Source organism: Trachinotus anak, unplaced genomic scaffold (assembly GCF_046630095.1).
Source record: "Trachinotus anak isolate AG129_WGS33_773 ecotype Australia unplaced genomic scaffold, CSIRO_AGI_Tana_v1 ptg000021l, whole genome shotgun sequence".
In the NCBI taxonomy this organism is placed as follows: Eukaryota; Metazoa; Chordata; class Actinopteri; order Carangiformes; family Carangidae; genus Trachinotus; species Trachinotus anak.
The window spans coordinates 19103214-19124306 of NW_027273872.1; the positions used below are offsets into that span (position 1 = coordinate 19103214).

At 42.5% G+C, this 21093-nt stretch overlaps 1 protein-coding gene across 1 annotated transcript; it reads left to right on the plus strand.

Annotated features, from left to right (window-relative positions):
• The first annotated feature begins 2555 nt into the window (after positions 1 to 2555).
• LOC139606222 (synaptopodin) lies at positions 2556 to 19760 on the plus strand. Its single transcript, XM_071458271.1, has 4 exons — positions 2556 to 2714; positions 6445 to 7842; positions 12254 to 14337; positions 16444 to 19760. Exons 2-4 carry the CDS (start codon positions 7674 to 7676, stop codon positions 17626 to 17628), a joined length of 3438 nt encoding a protein of 1145 aa, XP_071314372.1. The 5' UTR covers positions 2556 to 2714; positions 6445 to 7673; the 3' UTR covers positions 17629 to 19760.
• The last annotated feature ends 1333 nt before the right edge of the window (positions 19761 to 21093 follow it).

Below are 21093 nucleotides of genomic sequence, written 5' to 3' on the forward strand. Positions count from 1 at the left end.
ATGCCCTGCCCAGTCTGTAGAAGCAATTTAGACCACAAAACAATGTTGTGGTGGGACCTGTGCCATGAAGTATATTTAGCATATATACTGGATTCAGAAACCTTATGTGCGATTTAATGTATTAGCAGGCGCCAGGCTGGCATCCAAGCCTGCCTGTACTTACATCGTGAAATTTGTTGTCTATTAGGCAATGCTATGTCATGGCCAGTATCAGTCTGTATGTGGAGTGTTACTGGTGATAAATGGAGTGATGCTGTTAAGGAATTAGGCTGCTGGACTGTCTGCTTCAAATGTGGCCTTACAGTAGTACACATCATCAAACCACAAGTGAACACACCCTGATTCGACCAGGCTTTATTCATCACTGCTTCAGACCACAACACCCTCTGAGGTAGTTTATGTGAAATACAGATGTCTGGTTGACTGAAAATAAACAGAGGCAGCGCTGAAACGTGAGTGTGCCTTAACCAAATCCGTCTTACGTACATTCTCAGATCAATAATCAACACAGTTGGTGTGGAGTTGTACTCCCAAGCTCACAAAGAGATGTGAGCTTGCCTGAGTTGCGCCTCATAATCGCTGAGGAACATCTACCCATTAAAACATCCAGCATGGTGAATAATCTCTCTTCCTCTCTCTCTGCTTCTCTCTGTGTTTATACTGAAGCTGAGCCTTTGAACAGCCCCTTGGCTGTATCCCATTACATCCAGAGGGATGTGCCGAGGGATGGTATGGTGAGCAAGAAAGCAGAGAGGGGTCTGTGTATGATTCTAATCAATTCAGGCCTCAGCCATGGCAAACGCTCTTTAATAACTTCTGTAGATGGATCCGACTTGAGAGGGAATGCAAAGCAGATCACTTTAGGAAAAAAAGCCCCTCTTCTGGAGGAATGTGCGCTAACATTTCCCCTCAGTTCCCTGGTCTCCCACACACACAGCTGCCCTTCAGAGAGTCACGCCAAAGGAACAGAGCCAAGCCGGCCGCTGGAAAGGCGGAGAGGGAGAAGAAAGAAAGATAGACACAGTGGCTAATGGCTGCTGTCCCAGCTGCATGGGGTCTCACACATATAAACATGTCAGGAGACGCTGATCAAAGGAGAGAACGTGCAGAAATGGTGATGAAGAGAGGGAGACTCAAGTGGAAAATAGGGATAAGTAGCCTAAAGTGAGACTATAAAAAGACGAAACAAAGAGATAAGGAAAAGGGAAATCGATCTGGTCTGACAGATGTGTGAGGTAAGAGAGGAGAATGATAAAAGAAAAGAGAGAGGGAGAGTGGGAGCAGGAGCGAAGGGATGTCGAAGGAGGAGGTGAGGCGGGGCTGAGACGTTACTGAAAGTAGCCTCAGTGTGATGGATTGTCTGAGCAGCCTGGCAGGACCATCCATCAGGTGAGGAAAGGTGGTGAAAAGAAAAGTTCAGACAAACATGTCACGCCAATTCCACAACCAACAATCCCTTTCAAAAGATGCAGAAGTGATTTTTATATTGCTTTTCAACACGCTCATGATCCAACATAACTTAGGACATCGAGGTTTTACTTTTGGAGGAAACTTTGTTTGACCTGCTGTCTGAAAGACAGGTGAACCACCGCCAGAATAATTGCACCATTAGGAAAAGTTAGCTTATCCTATGGCTGAAGGGTGACCAGGATATTACTCCTAAAGGCTGGCAGTCATTCAATCAGCATATTTTCCACCATATGACTCAACCCAGCCAGACCAGTGCTCACTGCTGGTCCTCGTCTCACTGACAGGTTTCAGGTCAAAACATTTAAAAGTGAAATGTATCCAAGCATGGGTAAATCTAAACATATAATAATTCCCATACAGTGAACCAGATGTTACATTTTAACATTTTATGGCACTTGTGGGATTGTTTGAATAAATCAGTGTTTGGAGATATGAAGTTATATTAGTGAATCTCAGGATTAATATCCCTGCAGAGAAGCCAGAAATTCTGTCCTGTACATCAAATATGAATCTCCATGAGTTACTGTCCCGAGCAATCTGCACACATGGTTAAATGCACTGTAGGATCTTCATGTCTGATGCTTCTTTCCTCAGTTTTTGAGAGGAAATAATTGAGTTTTATTATTCAAACACAGTTGACAGACTAACATCAACAGATTCTGCAGGAACTTAGTCTTACATTTTTCTTGAGTAGTTTTTATTCTTTATTTGGATTTTGTCTGCCCGGTGTGCATGGCGGGAAAATTGGTCAAGAAAGGAAAAGAAGGGGGGGGGGGACAGAGTGGGGCCCACTGAGTCCCTCAACATCCCTGTGTTGAATATGAAAATATATCATAGCATAATGTGTTCAGTATGCAAGCTTGAAGAAAACCATATGAAAAGATCCCAGACAAAGAGCCTTCTGTGTTCCAACTGACCCCCTCCTCCCACCCCCATCCTCCGTCTGCTTTAACTGAGAGAGAGAGAGAGGGAGAGAGAGGGAGGAAGAGAGACGGAGAGAGGGAGAGAGAGGAGAGGTAAAAGGGGGAGGTGTGCGCGCAGAGCCGCAGGAACTGAAAAGGGGCAGTACGCACTCTTGCTGCCTCACACAGCCAGACCCACTTAGAGTACAGGTGAGCAGCATGACTAAACCAGCACACACCAAACAGGAAGGAGTACTAAAACCTGGAGTCTTATCTGTCGCTGTGAAACTGTGATCGCTGCAGACTTTGTCACCTGCAGCCCATTATATTTATCTTTACGGGGTAAGACATTATCTTTGTTTGGAGAAAGAGAGAGAGAGAGCGAAAAAGCAAGGGGAGGGTGCAGTGAGGTGGAGAAGAAGAGGAGGGAAACTTTGAAATTCTTTGTTTGAGTAGATGACAAACATCTGTGGCTGCTGTTGTTTTCCCTCGGTGCAGGCTGCAGGCTTGCAGAGGGGGTTGGCTGGCTACATTAGCGCTGTGGTCACTGATATCCAAGCCTATTGTCCTGACTGCGTGGAGCCTGCTGTGTTGCCAGGTTATAGACTTGAACTGCACTGTGTAACATTAGAGGGTGTATCCAATTAAAGACCTGGCTGGAGACTGTATTGACTTACATATATAAGTAATTGCTTCCTGTTAACACAACAGGTGAAGCCCATTAACTGCTTTACAGGGGGGCAACGCTGGGTTTTGTGCAGTCATACGTTGCCATAATACCATAAAAAAGTTGTGCTGTAACTGAAGATCCTTTGAAACTGCAGCAAACTGTTTAGTCAAATGTTTTGATGTGAACAGAATAACTGCAAAAAAAGTCAGTATCATCCTGCAGTAAAGTAATTCCTGCAGCACTGATTTTACCTGCACACGTCTTACATTTTTAAAATGTGCTTGTACTTCCTTCCTTTCATGTCTAACAGTTTTCAGATTATGACTCTGATTGTTTTAGAAGGTTCCTCCCTCTTGGCAACAGATCATACACACCTACTCCAAGTATTTATCTTTGCCTCTTGAAGTTCTCCACCTGTGAGTGTAGGATGTAGGATGAGCTGCACATGAAGCAGACACTTCATTACAAGGTTTTCCTCTGCATGATTTATGAATGCACTCGCAGGGTTCCTGAAAGAGAAACAGAGAGAGAAAGAGACACTTGTGACTTTCAGCGGCGTCTGTGCCTCGCCATGTTTTAGATGTCAGTCATCAGCCAGCACAAGCCGAGGCATGTTGACTATCACAGCCTCCTGAGGAATTATGAACCAGGAATGCCAATTTTGGAGCGCTACTCAAAATTATTTTGTAGTGCTGCAAGGGCGCTTGAATGGCTCTTTGTCTGAGCAAGAGAGAGAGAGAGTGAGTGAGAGTGAATGAGAGAGAGAGAGAGAGAGAGAGAGAGCAAAGGGCCCTGCTGAAGCCTTTGCCATTTACAGCTGAATGATTTTTTCATGTCAAACTGTAAAGGGACCAGGCAAAGACAAAATATACCAGCACGTAGGAGCTCTGCCCTGAGGGGATTCCATCATAAAGGCTTACTACTCAGTGTCCTGACCAGATGCCTCATTATAAGCTTGGTAACTGATACACTTAAAAGTCGTACAGTGGGTGGAATGCACGCTCACCTGACGTCCACACATCTCACATACCTCAACACATGTGGGCCCAGAGCGACTGATGATGTGCAGATGGCATGGTGAAAATGCATGCAAGTATATGAGTTATTAGGTGACTGACATGCTTTCTGCACGTTGACTATTGATGCAGATGTGTATTAAATGTACAAGACCGGAGCCATGGGGGACAAATGAATGATTACAGTTTGCACGGCAGCCAAAGCCATTTCTTTTGTACATCATCACTATGCATGAAATGCTGCAGAAAGCTGTGGTACAGATCTGCTGTCTGCATATGAATCCATCACACGCTGACGATGTACAGGAACTCTGTGATTACACACTGAAGTGGCCTACGGGCCAGACTGTAAATGATATCCTTGGCTCTAATCATGGAGGTCAATAAGTGGCACAGGAAAAGTGTGCGGGGGTTGGGAGCTGAGTGGGACAGGTGGGCACTGTAAAATACTTTTTGAACTTGAAGGTAATTGAAGGGTAGAGGGCAGAAAGAGGAGAGATGACTTCAGATCTTAGGCATGGCAAGTAGATAGGATCAGTTGGAGCAGATATCACAAGTCAGTTTGGATGAAACACAATACCCAAGCTGGAATTTAACAAACTGGGATGAAGGAAAAGATAAAGTAACAGATTGTGGCAGATGAGGATTTCAAGAGTCCACATCTTGGTGTTTGTTTTTTTTTTTTTTTACTCAGCCAGTGTGATTATGCATCTCTGCTGATGTCAGTTTTGAGTCTCCTCCATATGTTCTCTGTCCGACAGCTTATAAATATTTTCAGCCTGGATCAAAGAAAATAATTAAACCATATTTCAGTCAGTCTAGTACAGCAGTGCACCAGAACACACTCTCGACATGCGTTCACCTCTGTTGTCATTGATTACAATAAACTTGAAATCTTGGAACGACAACTGTGAATAAATAAAACACCAGAAAAGCACACTGGGGTTCATGGTGAAAACGAATCTAAAAGACAATCTCAGTTTCCAGATGAGATCCAGATTGATTTCAACACGGATGACACATCTGTGGGAATCAAAGGGCTGTTGTCTGAGTGTCTAAACAATGCCAGCCTTCATCTCCTCTCACTTGACATGATCACGCTAGTAAGCTAAACTGTGGAGGATTTTTGTTTCTTTTCTGCAGGGAGGTGGGGCAGTGTTTTGTTTGGGCTGATTGTGTTCAGGGGCCAATGAGCACTCCTCCTACAGACTGTCATGACTCAGCTGTCATGTCAGAGAACGTCTCCACAAAACACAGTATTCAAGAGACGCAAACAAGTTCACAGTGCTTGCACACCTTAAGAAAAGACGAATGCGAGTGTGGTTGCTTTGCCTCTGAGGAATCTCTGAAAGACATTTAAAAAATAATGATTATGTGTGCAGTCTGCACGGGCCTCTCACTCCTGAGTGTTATAGCGGTGACTCACGAACAAAAACAAATGCAACCGTGATCAGCTTCAAGGAGAGGCAAGTCTGATCAAGGACAAGGATGTGCAAACACTGGTTTATCATTACAAACCTTTCCAGTGGGTCTTATTAGCTTTGAAGGGGAAACATGATGCTTCTGATCTAATGAAATGCTCTCTCGGATAAGAGGGAGGAATGCGATGGATGTCACTGAAGGACGTCCAAATCTTTGTTTGTCTCTTCCCTTCATGCTGCATGGAAATATTTAATCCACACTCACATTCTCAGTGTGCTGTGTCACATCAAAGACCCGCACGCCGAGATAAAGCAAATGTTTTTGGCAGGTTTAATACAGATACACATTCGAGCTTTAATGAATTGTGACCCTCTTTCCTTCTGTGGAGACATCACTGAGTTTTATCACGTTCAGACTTTTATAAAGGCAACTCCTCATTTCCTTCTCCACCCTTTTAGCCTGACTAAAGTTCAAAGTGAGAAGGCTGGTCTTCATCTTTAAAGACAGAGAGCTGGACTTTCATTGTCTCAAAAATGCACTTGAATTGAGATTTGTGGCCTTTGGAAGTAAACCAGTATTCATTAAAAGTATAAAATGGGCCAAGCTGAGAGAATTAAAATGCTCTTCAGACCACTTTTTTTAAAATAACAACCACCCATTGCAATTTGTAAAACTGCATACTCTCTGTCAGCACAAAGTTCAGGTCTATTGCACTGCTTTTTTGAATAATGATAATACTTTAAGTCCTGTACAAAGCAGCAGCTTGAAACTCGCATTTACACAAAGGGTGATGATGGACCATTGGGTACGATTCGTGTACCAGCTGATTACCAAAGCTGTGGGTAGATGTAACACCCAGCTTTTGTCTGTGTAAATGTCACATTTAAATAACATAACTGAAGAATATTGATGGTTTTGACATTTGCATAACTGAATTAAACTTGCTTACTTCTCTTTTTTGTAGGTGATCCTGGACAGAAAATGGACATGGAGAAGGATTAGACGAAGAATAGTGACCTTTTCTTCCCCCAATCAATCCTGTTATCAACAGCTTAAGCTTGGTTCACCAAAGTAAAACAGATTGTCTTAAAAAACAGACTGTTCAATCAGAACACAGACATCAAGTCTTTTTTAAAAGGAACAAAACAAACAAACCAAAACCAATTCTGAATGGAGGAGCTGCTGACCACAGAATTACTGGAGCCATGACGAATCCATAGTTCTAGTATACTGATGCTTTTCAGTATTAATCACAACTATTACCAAAAGAAATAGTTGACTTTTTCCCTTCTCAATTGTGGTTTTGCGGATAAAAAAAAAGAAATTGATTATGCTTCCTGCTGCGGCTGTATCTGGCTTTAATGTATGAGAAATAACACATGACCCTTGAATAAAGGAACTAGAAGTAAATTCTTAGGAGCTCTGAATACAAAACAGTCTCTGGAATGACCTTTCCAGAGTGAAATGTTATTCCTCACATGCACCTAACAGCAGGAAGCCGCCATATACACAGTTCCCCTTCACGTCACCATAGAGTTATGATCTCCGAGATAAAGGGCAGATCCTTTTCTCCGAGAGAAAAATAATCTGCAGGCTGGAGATTGGGAGGCAGACGAAAAGCATGTTTTGGTGACCAAAATAGCAGAGGAGGAAGAGCAAAGTCTGGGAGAGAAAAAAAGGAGTATTAGAGAGATGCAAATAGAGAAGACTGGACTGTTTCTCATCTCTCTTTGCCAGATTTTTAACAGAGCATAACAAACTTGTGCAATTTTTTTGTGGCAGTTGTCCATGGGAACTCATCCAAGGCACACTGGAGCTGAACCTCCTGGGAGGTCCTGTTAGATAGAAAGCAATACTTAATGAAGACCAAAGTAAGAGAGCACTTCTTCCGTCAAATTTCAGCTGACTACAGGACAACATTTGGAAGGATTATTGCTGAAAGGGGAGCTGTGACCGGAAGCCACAACCTGGAAAGCTGAGATACTCATTTCGGTTGTCCCTTTTTTTTTGTGTGTGTTTTCCAAACGTATTCACTGCCTGCCAGTAAGGAGTAAAACTTCCATCCTCCAACTGTACCCGCAGTTTTATCTTATCAGGAGAGAAGATTGAACTGACTGGAACGAAACAGTTACAGTTCTCCCTGCTGAGGGCTTTTGTTTACGCTGCAGCAGAAGCATTTAACCGTGGGCAGCGATGGAGATGGAGAAGGGACATATGTCTGTCAGGAGAGGGGTGAGCTGGAGTCCAGGAGGACTGAGAAAACCTCTCCAGGCAACGCAAGACATACATACTCCTGGGACTGAGTGCAATGCATCATGGGGGAAAGCAGGATTCAACAAAGAACAGATGAGCCGGAAAACAAGTAAGTGTTTGTTTATCTGGCATTTTTTGTCCTTATTTGGGAAGCCCAAGCAGCAGCGTGAAAGCATTGTCTTACTCTGTTATTTTCTAAAGCAGAAATGTAGTAGTAAATACATGTCCAGTGGTTCGTCTGTAGTGCAGCCTTAATGCTACAGTATGACTTGAGCTGTAGTGTATCATCGTATCAGAAAAACTACAGCTGAGTGGACTAGACAGAAAATAGAGAAAACAGGCAACCCTGCCTCATCAGTGCAATCTCACACAGTGAAATACTCAATGAATCATCTGTTTCCATGCTGTAAAAATACATGCAGTCCTAACAGCAGTGGAAATGCAGTCATGCATCACTGCTAAAGGGCAGTCTTAATATACAACATAGCCACCGACAACAATGAGCTAACCTGTGGGAAAAGCTGTTTGGAAAGTTCTTTCGACCTTTCTCTCCGCTGTCAGCTCTCGAAGAAGGAAAACACAGAGGAGTTAACACTCCTTAAAAGCACCAAAACATTATGTTGTTAAGTTTGTCAGATGCAGTATTCAAAGAGAGTCAAAGGACATTGTGCTGCGGGGAAGGAAAACAGAAAGGTCATGGCCATCAAATAACTGTTATGAAGTCAAGGCCCTGATAAACATCTATAGCCTCTGTGCGTTGTTCCCATCACTCATTACTCGCTAATTAGTTTCCTCAAATGGAACACAAATCACCAAAAACAACAGAAAGGCACTGCACCTCTGCAGAGACCTTTCATAATGCACAAAGGTAACAATATGAGCAGCAGAGCTTGGTTTCAACCTCTGGGCTGGGCTTGTATTTCCCCCATGGGATCCACCAGGAGTTGAGGTCAAATTCAGTCTGGTGAGATCCCAGGACCTCCGTTAATCCTTGTCTTTCCATACCGCTTCACACATCACCCACGGGGGCTGCTGCTGTCATCCCGCTCACCCCACAGCCATCGCCCAGAGAAAGATAACATCCGACAGGGTAATCTGACCTTTGATACACAAATGCAGGGTTGTCCCCCCTGACTTAAATCCTCCCGCTGTGGGGGGAGTTTTCCCGTCTGCTCTCACCCACGCAGGGGACTGAGGGCAGAAGGATGAGGTGGAGAAAGTTAGAGAAAAAGGGGGGGAGTGGACAACGTGATGTGGAGGCTCTTGCATCATTGCTTAGGGCTGAGTTTTGTCTCTGTTGGAGGGCAGGAAATTCCTATCCTGCCCTTGCAGGTTGTAGCTCAGGTCCCAGAGGGTTCAAAGGAGGCAGACATTTGGTTGGGGAGAGTGTGCAGTAAAGACACATGGTGATATCCAGACAGACACGGAGGGCAGCAGAGGTCAGCTGCTGGAGCTCTGGTGTCCCAGTGGTCTAATCCATACATACATAAGCTGGAGTATCTCTGGGTTCACTTTCCACTTCAAAGGGTGCAACAAGGGTCAGACACTTCCCTGCCATCACAGGACATTAGACGGAGATAAGAAGCTCATGACTTGCCATTGATTGGACACCTCTCCAGAACTGTCAAAACAAAGTGCAGTCTGCGTGCAACTGTGTGCAACTCTCTCAACAGAAACACTGAGCTCTTTTCTCAGAGGCACGTCTCAGTTTTAATAATTAGTAGAAACCCTGTGGAGGAGGTGGTAGCGCAGATCTGAAAAAGTGAAATCGAGCTGGAGGCTGGATGACAGACAGCACAGCCTCCAGCCACAGACCCCCTCCCTTCCTCCCTTCCTCCCTCCCTGCCTGCCTGCCTGCCTGCCTGTCTGTGTGCTGGACTGCAGAGAAAAAGAAATCCGATCTTGTGTCTCGCTACAGAAAGGGGGTGTGAAGCTATCAGACGCAGTTAAATTGAAAACTCCTCTGGAAGTACTACAAAACAGCGGAGCTCTGAGCTTTGACATGAAAAAGGTAAGAGATTAGGCACTAAAGTGGATCCAGCAAGACTTATTCAACTTTCAGCTAACTTCCGAATCACTGGGGTATTTTACAGCCTCAAATTAAAACTGAGGAGAAACTTGCGCATGCCTGTTTTGTGGAAAAATATGACTTGTCAGTAGAAGTATGATGTTTTTGTAACAGAAGACATCAGCTACCGTCCATAAACTTAAGGTTATTTTTATTTCCCCCATAACTGAAAAAGTTGTAACCTACTTCTCTTTAGTTGCTTTTTTAAGCCCTGCTGCGATCTGTAATTTCTGTCTGCACTAAAATTTAGAAATAACACAAATTCATGTCTTTATATCAGTTTTATTTCCATTTATTGGTTGTTTATTAAAATCTTAATGCAGTGGCTGTGGCTGCTGCTGTTTAATCAGATTATGATTATAGATCATAGATCATACATATTGATTATCATATCAGATTAACTAAAACATTTTGGGGAAAAAACTATAAAAGTCAAAATTTTATATAGAGCATCAGTTGTATTTTGGTCATGGTATTAATCGCTGAAAGGATTTGCACCTGCATGTTACTTGATAACCAGCGTGGCTCCCACTAGAGGTAGATGTATATAGTGAAGACCGTTCATTTCAAGGCTCATTGCCCTGGTACATTCAGGTGGTATGAATTATAAACAGTAAACGGCAAATAAAAGCTGTTATTGGAACCTGTGGAGGTTTTTCCATCCATACTGGCAACCTTGTTAAAAGGCTCTGAATATACCTGTGTGACAGGGTTGTTCAGGTCTCTGCTGCATTCTATAAAAGAAAGTGATTTATGGTCATGTCAGTAGCACTGAGAGAAGTGCTTGTTTAAAGGGCTGTGTGATAATGCTTTTATCCTTGTTATATTGCTGTCACAAATATGCAATGTGGCTGATAGATCTCTGTCTTATGATGTCACGTTCTGTCTTTCCTCTGTCAGTGTCAGGTTGATTGATTGCATAGTGGAAAATTACACTGATGCACTTCCTTGCAGACATAACAGTCATCGTCAAAGGGAGTAATTTTGTGCTCGTAAATGCAATGCAAATGTTTAAAATCCAAACAGGCCCTAAAGCCCCTCTTTGTTTATTATAACTATAGTGTAAAAATAGATAATAAACATATGCTCTTGAACTTTAGATAGTTTATGTAAAAGAAACCCTACAAAGAGTTAATTCAATTACTGTGAGGGGAGACTTAAAGTCTGTAAAATCAATGACAGATGCATATTATTCATTTTTACTGGGGAACTGATCATGTTAGCTTTATACTCTGTGCCAGGAAAAAGTGCATACAGAATGAGTTATACAGGACAGCTTTACAAGTGATTGATTTAAGCATAATTATTGTGATTGGCACACGATTACATCAAATAATGTTGCTGTCTGGATCCATCACCTTATTAAATGAAGAAAGAGTCATGTCTGTGCCAGCTGTCTGAAAAACCTACTGGAGGGATGTTAAATATCTTCCACTAGTCAGTTACATGAATTAGATGAATAATCCACCAGATGTGTCACCACAATGAGTTTTCGCTTTTAAATGGCCCACCAGAGAGTCTATGACTTCAGGTTTTTATCCTGTTAAAAAAAGCAAAGATGCAGCTTTAATTTTCCTCTGCAGTGATGGAGTCACTATATTTAAGATGGGAACACTTGATTGTATAGTATGTTTATAGACAGCAGCTGAAAGATGTCATTTTTGGAAGCTGTAGATTGTAAAAATGGTCTATTAAGGGTTTGAACTGCAGTATTGCACAAATTAACTACAGAGAGAAACCAAAGGCATGTTGGCCGCTCAGGCAGGGAGTTTTCTCAGTGGTGGAGGAATGCTCAGGGAGGGACTACTGCAGATGGCAGAGGAAATAGCTCCACTGCCTGGAATGGAGCTCTTAAGCTCCGAAAACAAACCCGTCAGTTTTAACATAGACATATTTTAGCTCTTAATTTCAAACCAGTCAGCAAACTGCAGTGTAAGACAATTATTTGTTTTTGTACTATGGCAGACAATGACCTAGATCTTTTTATTAACTTCAGCAACCAGGCTTTTATGTCTTTCTTATTAAATTGTTTATTTGAAAAGTTTCTCTGCCCACGTCTGTTAGTTCTTTGTCTACAGCTGCGCTCTGCTGAGTCAAGTGTCCTCAAAGCTGTATTTTTCTCGCTGGATTGGTTAGAATCAAAAGTACTGCAAAGAACAATAAAAACCATATGGTGCAGAAACAATTATGTGGGTTTTAAAGAGAATATTCAATCCAAGACTTGTTAAAAATTTGTCCTTGCTGGTTCTCTCTATTTGTACATAAAAGCGATGTGGTGAGCTTTAATTAGATGTTGAGGGGTGGTATTTGTTTGAATAGTAGATGTAAGCCTCCCAAACTTAGGGTCCCTTTGATCATCGATCAAACATCTCTGGTATGAAGAAAAACAAAATCCCTTGACTCTCTCATTGATCAGGCTGTCCACTTTCTCTCTCCGCCTCTTTCTCTCTAGATCTGACCCGGAGCGCAAGTTTGTCAGAGAAGGAGCTCAAAGAGGCTCGCGTCAGAAGTCAGATCATCGCTGCTCAGCTCACCATCCCTTCCAACTCCAGCTCCAGGGGTGTGCAGCTATTCAACCGCCGCAAGCAGAGAGTCAACGCCTTCACACTCGAAAGCTGTGGAGAGGGGTCAGGGGAGGACAGAGCGGAGAATGCGAAAACCGACCCCTCGTCTAACAAACTAACATGGGCAGAGAGGAGCAGTGAGGAGAAAGACAGTAATCTCAACCTAAAGAATAGCTCTACCAAGCCACTCTTCATACCACCACCACCACCACCTGTAAGGGTACCTGCAGTAGGTGATATCATGGAGGATACAGGTAAAGATTTCCACAAAGAAGATGACATGGAGGACAGTGTTATCCAAGAGAGACATTTCCTCCCTGTCAAGGAAGAGCAGGAGGAGGAGGAAGAGGCAACAGATAAAATCCATGAGGACAAATTCAAGGATGAGATTTCCCTTGGAAGTGAAAGTACTGATCCAGTCATGATGGGACATGTTGAGGGGGAAGTGGAGATAAATGGAGGCCACACAGGGCCAGCTGCACGGGGAATGCGTCTCAATGGCTGCCACAGTGCCTCTGGACCTGAGAGGGTGTCTGTGTCCACATCCAAGCAAACAAGTGCCATCATCAACAGAACTGCCAGGCCATTCTTCTCCCCACCGACAGTGCAGTCTCCAGAGGCAGTCAGCCCTGTCATGGACATCCCCCCTCCTCCTTCCTACACCACTCCTCCTCTCCCTACTTTCAATGCTCCCCAACCTGTGGTGTTCTCACCTCCCCCTCCACCTCCATCGTATCCCACACCTCCTCTACCGGCCTTCACAAACCAACCTCCGCAGGCCTACTACTCCAGTCCACCTCCAGTGTCTCCTGTGATGTCACCCTCCTCCCCTCCACCGCCCCGGTTCCCAGCTTCTTCTGTATCTCACTTTCCACCTATGCCTCATTATGGCCCTCCCACAGCTCCAAAGCCCCCCACCTTTGCTCCTCAGCCCTCTGGAGAGAGGAAGCCAATAACACAAATCAAAACAGGAATACTTGATGAGGGAGCTGCAAGGAGGGCAAGTAAGAAGTCAATGTTCACATTCAAAGAGAAGCCAGTGGTAGCTCCGAACCCCGAGCTGCTCTCTCTGGTGCAAGGGGTGGATGAAAGGAAGAAACACGGAAACAGATCTGTCCCTGAGCCAACATCTGAGGAAGAGTTACTGGCTCTGGGTGCAGAGGCCTCCAACTTCCTCGCTGAGGAAGAGGAGAGGGCAGAGGAGGCTAAAGCTCCAGAGTGGTCCTCCTGCCTTAAGAGCTCCAGGACGCGACCGAGGGCAGAGCATAGGCCAGAACAGACCCTTACCAATGTTTCGGGGAAGGGCGCTGAGCTGTTTGCCAGGCGGCAATCCAGGATGGAGAAATATGTTGTTGAGAATCAGAATGCAGGACAAATGAGGTCCCCTTCTCCCACAATGTCTTTGCCACCATCTTGGGTTTACCCATCCAACATGCCCGGCAGGGTGAAGGCCATTGCTAAAAACTCTGACATGAGTTCTCAGCTTTCACAAAACCTAAAGGCCCAACAGGCAGTCAAGCAAAAACCAAGGCAAAAAGCTCCAGCACCACAGCCAGTTCCTGAGCCGCCTCCTTTAGAGAATGGATGCTCTAAGATAGAGATGGACCTATCAAGGCACCGGCCCTACCAGATTAACTCATCCCTCTTCACTTTTAATCCAGTCAAGGACCCCATCAGTACACTACCCAGAGGAGCACCACAGGCCAAGAACCTGATCTCCACCCAAACCTTCTCCAGACAGACTTACTTACCCAACAACCCTCCATCTCACTTCAGTAGCCAGCGCATGTCTCCTCAGGTGCCTCTCAGCCCCACAGGAGGAGTAGAATATCCATCAAATCCAACCTCTGGGCAGCCAAGGATCAGTTCTCCCATGTCTGCCTTTTCTCCAGAGCGAGTGTCTTCTCCCCGGTCGGGAGTCCAGGCACCAAGACCCACATTTTCTGCTAAGAAGGCAGGGATTGCACCACAGGTGTGGAGACCCTCACTGTATCATTTTTAGAAGATTTGTTTACATCAGAGGGATTGGATCTTTTGTAGAAACTACACACATGCTTCTCTTAGAAGGCTTAAAATTTACACTTTACTGCACTTTTTACTGAAACTTTTGCCTTTTTCTTGTGCTTCCTCTTTCTCTCTACTATCTCCTGCATTGTAGATACATAATAGAGCGGTATATTTTTAAATGAGTGAAGTGAAATGTTTAATTCCTCAAATATATCAAAAAACAATTGCCCTATACTACAAAATAAATATGCTACAATCATTGTAACTAAGACATTGTTAATTGGCAAGTAATCACACAGTATAATCTATATCTTCCAAAATTATGTAAATTAACTGATTATAATTGTGCCCTGAATCTCTACTTGTTTATTTTCCACATGAAGAAACACCCAAAAAGTAAAAAAAATACTTAGTTAAAATAAAAATGTGCCTTGACGTAATAAGATAAGTTGCCATAGCCAAAGCAGTTATGCACTTCTACACTCAAAAACTTTAATTTTCACTGCATTTTAAAATATGATGAGAAACGACCTCACACATTTTCCACTTTGTCTCCCAGTTCTGTGGGCACCAGGGTGATGCTGCTCCACAAAGCACTTTAACAGATGGTCTGGCATCTGCTTTATGATCTATGATTTGAAATTTAATGCTGCTCACTGACATGAGAGTTACAGCAAGAGAGCTCCATTTATGTCTTTATGTCTTCTGGATGATATACTCTGTTTTCCAGCATTTACTACCTAAATACTGTGACTTATGTAGGTGTGTACTTGGATTCTGTGATATTTCGGATTGGCAGGCTGCATGCTAATTTGCATCATGGACCTACATATGTATTGTTTTTGTGACTTAAAGCAGTAATTTCAGAAGTATTTTTTCAGAGGACGTCATTAGTCACTGTTCTTTTAGACGACACATTTTATGCATGCTTCATTTCATAAGCCTTTATTTACTGCTCCCTTCTGTTGTTATCCTGTCTGTTATGATTGATTTTTTTCTGTGTTAAAGTGAATCTTTCCTTCTCTGATTAAAGCTTTATGCTAACACTCCACTCTGACCTCTTTCTCCTTTTTCTAATTTCCCGACTTCACTGACTTCTTTCAAGCAATTTGATTTCACTGTTAAGTGTTTGTTATTTCATTTTCCTGCCTTTCTTGCAATCACTGCCAACACTAATAAATGTAATGCACCCGTTAAGTACACAGATATTTTGCTAAAGGAGGCACGTCTCTTTAGAAACACATGTGACATTTAAAGTTCAAAAATAATTATTTCTGCTTGACATTGGAAGATTTTTTTTTTTTACATTTTCATAAGAATCTTGGTTATTTGTGTTTGTGTGAAGACCTAACCCTTGGTCTTGTCTCGTGTTCAGGGGCTCAGACATTAAGACAAACAATATGACCCTTGACCTGGGCATTCTTTCTTCCACAGATGTCCTGAACTTTTGAAACATGACCACTAACATTCATCTTAAAGGACCATAACTTCTAAGAATACTGATCTCAGCAGTTCAGTCTATAACTCTACAGACTGCCTTCATATTATTATCCCAAGCAGAGATAGTTAGTCCTTAATTAATATGTGCATAACATGGAATGCCACCCTTGCTTCAGTTGAGTAACTTCATATCCCTGTAAAGGTTAACCAACTTAGAAAGGCCATATAACAGTAACCTGAGAGAGACACTAAAGACCAGGCCTATGCATACTAGTGGCCTGGCTCATTGAAGAAACACATACAGGCGAAGGGAATACACTCAGACAACCTGCCACTGGGGCTCAGACTGTTGAGACTATTTTATCAAAACAAATTCACTTATAATTAAAATTGGTCTTATGGAATAGGTTTGTGAAGTTTCACAGAAATGTTGGTCTTTTGTAAGTTAATTCAGAGAATAAACATAAGTACCTTGTCATGGTCAAATAGAAACCTTAGTATTTAAATAATAAGGACATATAATTATTAGGTTAACAGTCATTACAGCCTCTTATTGTGCATTGTTAGTGTTTTATAATTGTGTATGTAAGTTTTCAAGAGTCTAAAAAGCATTGTTTTTCATTGCCAACAGACAGCGAAGGACTCCCCCACTGCTGAAACCCCTAGTGAGACTCTTACGCCAACCAGGACACCCAATCTGACCAGACGCTTCAGCAGCCCAGAAGGTCCCGCCACGGGAACCTGGACTCCCAGCCTCCAGACTAATTGGCCCTCCAGCTCTTACCGCTCAGTCACTTCCCCTGTCTCCTCTCCCAGGGGCACAAGATGCCAATCCCCTATGGCCAATCAGAGTATCCAGTTTTCCAATGTTACCTCCACTACAACATCCAGACCCTTTCAAACATCTACAGTCACCTCTCCACGCTCGCCTCCTTGGGGTTCAAGATGTCAGTCCCCAATGGTAAGCCAGAATACTACCACTGTCATCTCTACTTCCACATCCAGACCCTCCCAAAGCACCACAGCCACATCCCCACACTCTCCTCCTTGGGGCTCAAGATGCCAGTCCCCGATGGTGAGCCAAAATACCCCTTCTTCCACCATTTCTTCAGTTCCTGCACCCAGACCCTCTCAAACTTCTACAACTAGTTCTCCTCCTTGGGGGTCAAGATGCAAATCCCCTTTGGTAAGCCAGAATATTTCCACTGTTGTCTCCACTTCCACATGCAGACCCTCCCAAACACCTACAGCCACATATGCAGTCTCTCCTTCATGGGGGTCACGTTCCCAGTCTCCTGCCCTCTCTCAGACCAGTTTATCATTCCCCACCACCAAACCTCTGAACACATCCTCTGCCACCTCTCCTATTTCCCCAACCAAAGACAGTCGCTGCATGTCCCCCACTGTTAATAACTTAGACTCCAAGGCCAACCATCGCCTCCTGGCGAAGAACATCATCAATGCAGCCAAACGTAAAAACAGCCCCTCCCCTGGTGCTCTGAGCGGTCACGGCCTCCCCATCTCACCTCTGGGAAATTCCGGTCACGACTGTCACAAACCACCCATGAGCCCCTTCCAGTTGCGGGCTTTGGGGGCCCAGTCCCCTACCTTCACCAGCCCCCCTCCCACCCCAACACAGAGGATCTGCTCCCCTGTGAGGCTTTACAACACTCGCTCCCTCACCGACTCTGATGCCTCTGTTGAGTCTGAAGACTCGGGCCTCCGATCGCCTGGCCTGCACACCTACAACACCTGTCCCCGTGGCTGGGGCGGCAGCCTGCGGGTGAAGAGAGGCACTGTCTCCACTGACCTGTGAGGGTGTCACTGGATGTCAATTAAGCCATAATTTCAGTTTTCATAAACTTTTGTGCCATTGGATCAACCAGTAAAAGATTTTCTGATGAAGTTTCATCAGACTAATGTTGGACAAGTTACCTTTCTGCAACTTTGATTGCTGATCCTGGACAATGGTAAATATTGTATCAAGGTAGTCTTAATATTTTATGACTCACATTCATAGTGCGGACTGACAAAAACAAGCTTTTGACATAACGCAGTTGCTATGGCTTGTGCGCTTCTTACATACCAAAAAGTGCAAAGACTCAAAATAACCAAAGATATTTGAATTCATTCTAAATGAATGTTATACTTTTTACATCTTCACAACAAACATACCTTCACAGTCACTATTACAGTTTAATCATGTTAAAGTGGTGGTGGTGGTAGTGGTTTTGAATGTCATTAATGAATTGTCTTTATATTTACTGGTCTTAACACAAGTGGGTAGAGACTTAAAGTTTTATGGCATAGAAGGGACACACAAACTGAAAATTGTGTGAATACATATCTTGTTGGACTATACAGTACTTTAGTTGAGGCATTTTCCTTGTTTTGTATTTATAATGGATCAAATTTTACTATAAAGTGAATTCATAATGAATATTGATTTAGACGATACTAGGTCAAATGGGTTTCCACTAGTCTTCCATGACAATATAATACAACAAACACAATGGTAGGTAGGACACATGGTATTCACATTATCATACACGGTCACCACAGTTTACTATCCATTTTAATCAATGGAAAATAAATATGCATAATTCAATTATCACAGTGCAATAATCAGTTTAACACAATGTATATACACTATGTTGCTTTATGTACTGCATTTGCTAAAATACATATAAGGTTTACAGACAGATCGACAAAGAATGACAGAACAAAGGCAGCGTTGAGTGTGAAGAGTTACAGTATGTAAGGGTCAGATGGGGCATACACACACCTGTTCAACAATTCCATGTTTCATGAAAAGAAAGGTTTCAAAGGTTTTTTAGCTAATTTCTAAACATTGATAATGAACAATTTAATTAACAAATGTTAGCTGAAGACGTGTGAAACATGAATGGCATATTGATTGTAATAATCATTTTGAAGATTGATGTATGTATACCTAATTTTGTTGGTTTTGCATATCACAAGTCATTCTTTTCCATATCGGTAATGTCTTGAGGAACAGATTTAACTATAAAGTGAATTGTACTTAGTGTACAAAGTGCCTGTTTCGGTGAGGTTTAGAAGCAAAGTTGCATGTTACACAAGTGGAGAAGGTACAACAAGATGTCATTGTTAAACTTTCTTGGGAAAAAAAGGTTAGAAGAATGTTGTATGTTGTGAAATATTATCTAAGTGTTTTCTGAGAAAAGGCTCTGCGGAAAGATATGTATTTTAAATACGTATGAAACTCTAATGTACATTATCTTTAACTTCTGAAGTTTCTTTTTATACTTGATTTGCACTTCTATTCATTCCATTTCAGCAGCTAAGTTCACATCGTTTAAAACTTGATTTGCTCAAACAGGTGTCATTCACAATAAAACCAGCAAATAAATATCCTGCTGTAAAAATCAGAACATTCCTGCACAATGCAACCGGTTGATATGATGGTGGCAGTTAGCTGTGAACCTGACTGCTGCCTTCAAATCACAGCTAGCTTTCTGTTTCAACTGTTGGAAAACTGAAAGCCATTTTACACCATTCCCATCTTGCCCAGTGCTCCACCAGCACACACAACAGATCATCCCTTCATTCCCTGGCATGCAGGCCAAAAGCATCAGCACATTTCTGAATATTCAGTACGTCTCTGGAGTGACAGGAACACCTGCTACATGGTGACCTGGCTCCTTCAGCAGGATTAAGCCTATCACTGTCATGGATTGGTTTCAACCTGGTTCACCTCTGGACAGACCAAACACTGCCAGCATCCAAACACAGAGAGAAATCATCACAGTTTTGAGCTGTTTTTTGTTTTGTTTTGTTTTGTTTTGTTTTGTTTTGTTTGTTCTGTGATTGCATTCCTGCATGTTTTGATTACAACCCATGTTGTATTTCATAACTGAATGATTTCTGCAAAATAAAAAGTGATGACACACCAATTTTAATAATTCATAGTTTGTCTATTGTTTTATTATTCTTACTTTATAACACCCTGAACTAAAAATAGCAATAGAACTGAAATTAATGTAAGTTTCAGTGGTAATTACTTAAATTTAACGTAGGGCACTAAGTCACAGGATGCACAACAATTCGTATACAAGAAGAACCCGTCTTTTATCATTTTAGTAATTTACTTTTTGTTGTACACTCGGAGTCTTTAAGGTAAAACTATCAAATCTGGGACAACAGTAACCCTGTACAGTGCCACCTACGCATGGATTCATGTTTCATATGATCCTTACATAACCTCTTAAGGCACCTGAACAGCTCCCTCCATTAAAACTGTCTGACAATATAGTTAGTAGATTTTGATGCAGTTTAATAGTTGGAGTGAGGTTTTATGAAATGCCAATTTACCGTCATGCAAACAAAAAACTAACAAATGCTTACAAGTTGTTTATTGCCCAAAGTAATGACATAATTATGTACAGGCATAAAACCACAGCATCTGAAGACATGTTTCTTTGGTTTTGTCTAGTGTTGAGCTTTATTGTCAGTGAAACATACCACATATTTGTGGCGATAGTTTTTAGGCTGAAATGTCCTGAACAGAAACTCCTCAAGGTAAAAGAAGGAAACCAGTCACATTCATCACAGGTTCATAGACTGCCCTCTGTAGGACTCCAGATAGAAGTTCAAATGAAGAAACGCTGGTTTGAACTGATTCTGTGCATGCAACAGTTTCTCAAAATAAACATTTTACATATATTCCTTATGGTCTCTACTTTCTTTTCAGTCATTTATCATATCATGAAAATGAGGTAATCTCTCCCGCGAGACAATTATCAACATCTATCATATTAAGAATACGTTCCTAATAGACTCAAGTCACTGCAGACATCTTAACCGTAGGAGGAAAAGCACAGGTGCAATCAATAACAGTAATGTTATATGTTATATTATGCATGCTTGCATGGATAACAGGGCCATATTAATATTACTTACACCTATGTTTTTGCTGCCATGACAAGCCAAAATGCGTGTTGTAATAAAAGCTTATACTCTCCCTGTGTCAGTGCCTATATCAGTTATAGTTGCAGTGATCTTCTTTTTCGGTCACAAGATGGTGAGCATCACTGCTAACCTGGATACACACTCATTACATCCTATGACAACAACTTGTCAGATTATAGCACAGCTGCTGTGTCGAAAAGAGCAAATATCCATGTGTTAGATGTCACACCTATCATTCAACTCAAAAAGTGAAAAGCTTGCAAGAGAACTGCAAATGAGGTGTCATACAGTGAGCACCCCATAGGCTGGGGAGAGACACATAAACACAAAC

Bases quoted from the DNA above. Each gene is read 5' to 3' on its own strand.
- LOC139606222 (XM_071458271.1), top strand. From the start codon at position 7,674: ATGGAGATGGAGAAGGGACATATGTCTGTCAGGAGAGGGGTGAGCTGG. The intron at 7,843-12,253 runs GTAAGTGTTTGT...CTTTCTCTCTAG, and splicing joins ACAGATGAGCCGGAAAACAA to ATCTGACCCGGAGCGCAAGT. The intron at 14,338-16,443 runs GTGTGGAGACCC...CATTGCCAACAG, and splicing joins AGGCAGGGATTGCACCACAG to ACAGCGAAGGACTCCCCCAC.